Raw genomic sequence first — 5,946 nt, 5'->3', positions numbered from 1 at the left:
CCTGCTATCCCCCTCATCGCTGCTGCCACCGACCGCTTCGGCCTTGCCGCCGCCATGCAAGCCGTCACTGCGCTCGCCGCCGTTCACGCCGCGGCGGCGCTCGTGCCATCCCTGCAGTTCCAGCTCATCACTTTCGTGCTCTACGTGCTCATGTACCCCACAACCTCGCTTGCCAGCACGGCTCTGGTCGCGGCTGCACCCCGTCAGCTCGGATATAGGCGCTCGTCCATCTTCTCGATCGGGACCGTGTACGTGGCGAGGGTGTTTGGCTTCGCGCGCCTGTCGGTGGTGCTAGGCATGTGGCAGACGGCGGGCGGCCTCCTCAACCTCACCACGCCTGCGCTCACTGCATTTGTGCTCGAGGATCTGCGCGGCGACTGGTCGATTGTCCTCTGCACTTTCCTCGCGCTCTGCCTGCCGCAGGCGCTGCTCGTGGCGCGGCTGCCGCTGCAGCGCCGGCATCGCAGCCTGCTGGCGGGCTCGCCCTCCTTCATCGCGGCGCCATGACGAGGCACATGATCACCGCGCGTCGCCGGCAGCCGCTTGCCACCACTCAAACAACGGCGAGCCTCCACGACTGCGCAACTGTTGCGCAACTCAGCACGTCAGCAGCATGATGCCATTGTGTCCGCGGGGCGCGCCCGGCCGGGCGAGAGTTGTACGAGGTCTCGCGCCTACACTAGTACAGGTGTAGAGCCGAAAGATGGAGCCGTATCGCGTTGTGGTGTTTAAATGTGCCACCTCGCGGAAGGATCAAGGTATAGAAATAAATAAATAACAACGGACACCTCTCCGTACTGTGAGATGGGTAAAAAAAGGAACAGGTCCCCGCCCTTGCGATCTTTGTGCAGGGTTCTTTGTGGGTGTGGTCGGCGACCAGCCGGGGTCGTCCTCCCGGTGGGGGACTAGCACTAGCCGTCTTCCACATCGATGGCGGCAAGGATCAAGGTAGAGAGGGAGTAGTGCAGATAAGCATATTTACAAGAGTCAAGGGCGGGGCCGGGGGTATAAACTCAAATTTCAATGAAATCACAAATGTGCAAAAAAGATCGTACGCGCGGCGGGGATATCTCGCGCTGCTAATTCGCGTCGCAACGCTCTCAAGTACCCCCCCCCCCCCCCCCCCGGACAGACCCCGGACAGCCCTACGGATCACGCGCGCTCAAGCGAGGCACCCGCCGCGTCTCCCTCCACGGCGGCGTCCACTATCACAGCGCGTGCGCGTGTCCTCCTGCGCCGCGGCAGCAGCAGACGTAGCAGCAGCCGAGGCAAGCGGCGGTGGGGAGCCATGTCGCAGCGGTGGCGGCGGCGGGGCCGATGAGCGGGACCTATAGGCGCACCAGACTCGAACAATTCTTCGGCTGGTCGCACGGTTCGTGGCGGAGTCGGCCGAGGGGCGACGCCTGAGTTAAAATCAAGAGCGCCAGTGAGGACTCGGTACTTATTCTGAACTGGGAGTCCGCCGAGAAGAGCGTCGCCCGTTGCATCGACTGCGGCACGAGATAGTCGGCGAGCGCCTGAGTAGGCGTCCGCCACCCATTAACTCGTGCATTGAGAAATGTGGTGTAGGCGGGAGGAGCCAGCCGGGCGGAGCCTGGCCGAGGCTGCCGGAGATGTGGACGGAGGTGAAGGAGCCTCCGCCAGGACCTGCTCACAGCAGTGCTGTGAAGGAGCCGCACTGCTGTGAACAGGCGAAGCGGCCTCCGCCAGGACCGGTCGACGAGCGGGAGACGTACGAATAGCCCGCAGATCGGCTGGCCGCCTCCTCGCGCTCGTCCGACGTGCCGTCCGGGTGTATCGTCACCGTCACCTTTTTGCCGTCGCGGACGAGCGTGCCTGATCACGCAGCGTGAGATGAGATGCACCACGCCGTCGCAGCGCTTCGAGCGTGGAGCGAGTGCGCCAGATACGCGGCTGCCAGGCTGCCAAGACGCGGCAAGCGACTCGCCGAAGCTGGCATGGAACATGGCCTCGGCCGACCGCATGTCGAAGCCGCCAAAGCCGCCGCCGGGACGCGCGAAGGACGTCATCGCCGAGCCGCCGCGGTCGTACGCCGCGCGTTTCTGATCGTCGCAGAGGACCTCCGCCGCCGCCGAGATGGCCACAAACTTGGCCTCCGCCGCCTCTCGGTCGCCGGGATTCTTGTCCGGGTGCCACCGAAGCGCTAGAGCGCGGTACGCGCGCTTTATCTCGCTGGTGGTGGCGCCGCGCGGCACGCCGAGGGTGTCGTAGTGATCAGACATGGGAAAGCCGAAGCACAAAAAAGTTACGCGGCGACGTGTTATGGCACTCTCTTGCCGGGAACCCGATCCCGATCATCCGGCCCGCTGGGTGCGCTTCTTAGCTCCCCGGCCCTGGATGTGAGGCTGATAACTGCACTCCAAGTGCTCCAAGTGCTCCTTGACCCAACATAGAGGGCGTTGTGGGCCTAGCTTTTGGTGTATAAAAAAACGGGAGCCGACGCTGGAGAATTCGGGTTGAACGGTGAGAGAGGAGTTTGACCCGCACCAATGGCGCACATATTGCAACACATATTATACACATCGGAGATCTGAACCACGAACTGGTTCTTACTTGTTGCCTTCTGAATATCTGCTGCTCCGGGGGGGGGGTCTGCAGACCACCCGGCCGAACTTCAGAGTCGCGGTGCTCCTCAAATACCGCTCAAACGCCCACGATGTTGTGCAGGGGACATATGCTGATGATCCTGGCCCGATTGGTTCGCTCAGAAAGCTTCTGGGCGGTCGTTAAGGTTCGCTCCCCGCACACCGGCCCGGAAGTATGTTACATCATATAATCTGTGTCCACTCCAGTCCGCTAGGCGGTGAGTCTCCGTCGCAGCGGATTTCGACTTCCGTCGTGTCGCGTGCGTTCGCTTCCCTCCTACGCGTCGGCTGGTCCCTGGTTCGAGAATCTGGGGGGGAGGGGGGGGCCTCCTCGGCCTCCTCGGCCTCCTCGGCAGCCTCGACAGCCTCGACAGCCTCGACAGCCTCGACTGCTTGACGCACGCGACTCGCGCGGCACCCGTCGTTTTGCTCGCCGGGCGGCCCCCACGCCGCCCCGTCTCGCGCTTCCTCGCGTGCTCGGGCCTCGGCGGGCAGCGCCTCGGCTGGTGCTCTCCTTCTCGCTGGATGTGCTGCTGTTTTGCGCTCATTGTGTGGCTGCGCGGTTCGTTGCTCCCGGGGACCAGAGACCGGTGGTGACCCACCGGTTCGGTACGACCCGCAGCCTACTCCTACTACCGCGCGCGCGCACGCGCGGGCCGCCGCGGGCACGGGCGGGGCGAGCGAGCGCACCATTGTCTCGGTTGGTCGTACGCTTCCCTGCGGTAACCCGTAAAAAACCAGATGAGTTCGTTTCGGACGAGAAAATTCTTTTTCTCGCGGGGAAGTCTCGTCGCCTTCTGCCCATGGCCGGTGGTGCCGGTCCCGGTGCCGCTTCGCCGCCGGAGTTGCCAGAGAAGGGAGTTGCCGGAGCTGCCGTCGTGGAGGCAGCGGAGACCGGCAAAGTGGGAAGACTTCCCCAGGCGGTTGGGGATGCGGCTGAGCAAGGCGACGAAGCGGCGCTTTTGGCATGGCTTGACAGCGGCGGGCAGGTCAACGCGACTCACAGGGTAGGCGATGTGCACGGCATCACCGCGCTGATGCATGCCGCCCACCAAGGCCACGAGCGGGTGGTCGACCTGCTGCTTCAGCACGGCGCGGAGATCAACTTGCAGGACAGCAACGGCAACACCGCGCTGGTGGCCGCCACCGGCAACGGCCACGAGCGGGTGGTCGAGCTGCTGTTGCAGCACGGCGCGAATGCCAACCTGCAGGACAGCAGGGGCGACACCGCGCTGATGGACGCAGCCTTTTACGGCCACGAGCGGGTGGTCGACTCGCTGATTTACCGCGGCGCAGCGATTGACAAGCAGAACAGCACCGGCCGCACCGCACTGATGCTCGCCGCCGACGAGCGGGTGGTTGACCTGCTGCTGCGGCGCGGCGCAGAGATCAACATGCAGGACGGCGACGGCGGCACCGCGCTGATGGTCGCCGCCGCCAAAGGCCACGAGCGGGTGGTCGAGCTGCTGTTGCAGCGCGGCGCGGAGGTCGACAAGCAGAACAGCAACGGCGACACCGCTCTGATGCTAGCCGCCGCTCACGGCCATGAGCGGCTGGTCGAGCTGCTACTGCAGCGCGGCGCGGAGATCAACAAGCAGAACGGCAAAGGCGGCACTGCGCTGATGTACGCCGCCCACTACGGCAACGAGCGGGTGGTCGAGCTGCTGCTTCAGCACGGCGCGGAGATCAACAAGCAGAAGAACGACGGCATCACCGCGCTGATGCTTGCCGCCCAGCATGGCCACGAGCGGGTGGTCGACCTTCTGTTGGAGCGCGGGGCGGAGATCAACAAGCAGAAAAGCGACGGCATCACCGTGCTGATGGTCGCCGCCAGCAGCGGCCACGAGCGGGTGGTCGAGCTGCTGTTGCAGCGCGGCGCGGAGATCAACTTGCAGACCAGCAACGGCAGCACCGCGCTGATGCTCGCCGCCGTCTCCGCCCATCCCGCCGTTGTGCTCCGCCTGCTACGGGCGGGCGCGGATACGAAGCTGCGCTCTGCGAAGGGCGAGTCCGCGCTGCAGTGGGCCAAAGAGCAGGGCCACGCCGCGTGCGTCGAGGCCTTCCGGCAGCACATCGCGGAGGTGACTGCGAGCCGGCGCGAGGCGGCGGCGGGCGGCGCGGGCGGCGCTTCCTCGGGCGAGGCGGTGGCGGGAGGGAGGGCCGCGGCCTCTTCCGGCTCACTGAGCAGCCTTCCCGAAGAGGCCATGAAAGCAGCTCTCGAAGGCGACGAGGCGGCGCTGCTGGCGTGGCTCGACAGCGGCGGGCGGGTCAACGTGACTTGCTGGGAGGACGATGTGAGCTGCATCACCGCGCTGATGTTCGCCGTTCGCTGCGGCCACGAGCGAGTGGTCGAGCTGCTGCTTCAGCGCGGCGCGGAGATCGACTTGCAGGACAGCATGGGCAGCACCGCGCTGCTACTCGCCGCCGGCAACGGCCACGAGCGGGTGGTCGAGCTGCTATTGCAGCGCGGCGCGGAGGTCAACAAGCAGAACAACAGCGGCTTCGCCGCGCTGATGACCGCCGCCGCCAATGGCCACGAGCGGGTGGTCGACTTGCTGCTGCGGCGCGGCGCGGAGATCAACTTGCAGAACAGCGACGGCTTCACCGCGCTGATGGGCGCCGCCCACCAAGGCCACGAGCGGGTGGTCGAGCTGCTGATACGGCGCGGCGCTGAGGTCAACCTGCAGAGCAGCAGCGGCGTCACCGCGCTGATGATCGCCGCCGAGCAAGGCCACGAGCGGGTGGTCGAGCTGCTGCTGCGGCACGGCGCGGAGATGAACTTGCAGACCAGCGACGGCGTCACCGCGCTGATGTACGCCGCCAGCCAAGACCACTCCGCCGTCGTCCTCCGCTTGCTGCGGGCGGGCGCAGACGCGGCGTTGTGCTCTGCGAGCGGCAGGACGGCGCTGCAGGTGGCCAAGGAGAAGGGCCACGCCGGGTGCGTGGGCGCCCCGAGGAGCATGCGGCGGCGGAGGCGGCGGCCGAGGCAGCGGCGAGGGAGGCGGTGAGAGCGGCGGCAGAGGCGGAGGCGACGCGGCATGCCGAGGCGCTGCTGGCGGAGGAGGAGGCGGAAAAGGAGGCGGGGGGGCGCGACACGGAGAGCAAGAAGGGCAAGAAGAAGAAGAAGAAGAAGGGGAAGGGCGGCGGAGGCGGCGCTGGGCCGTCGCGGGAGCCTGAGGTTGCGGATGAGGCAGCGCTGGCGGCGGGAGAGGCGGCGGAGTTGGCGGCGGCGCTCGAGGAGAGCGTGAGGCTGGGGGAGGAGAGGCGGGCGCCCGACGAGCAAGTGTCGTCCTCTTTGGCTGCAGAGAGGCCGCCCTCGGTGGAGGAGGAGGAGGACCCA

The 5,946-nt window shown here is 66.3% G+C and overlaps 1 protein-coding gene across 1 annotated transcript; it reads right to left on the bottom strand.

Moving 5' to 3' along the window:
• Nucleotides 1-2,033: 2,033 nt before the first annotated feature.
• EMIHUDRAFT_69156 (hypothetical protein) lies at nt 2,034-2,243 on the bottom strand (the record flags this gene model as incomplete). Its single annotated transcript, XM_005756893.1, has 1 exon — nt 2,034-2,243. A coding segment is annotated over one exon (210 nt), but the record flags the coding sequence as incomplete, so codon positions are not given.
• Between the last annotated feature and the right edge of the window lie 3,703 nt (nt 2,244-5,946).

Source organism: Emiliania huxleyi (genome assembly GCF_000372725.1).
Source record: "Emiliania huxleyi CCMP1516 unplaced genomic scaffold EMIHUscaffold_94, whole genome shotgun sequence".
NCBI classification, from domain to species: domain Eukaryota; phylum Haptophyta; order Isochrysidales; family Noelaerhabdaceae; genus Emiliania; species Emiliania huxleyi.
The sequence above is the reverse complement of the archived record's forward strand: the minus strand, read 5'-3'. Positions and strand labels throughout refer to the sequence as shown.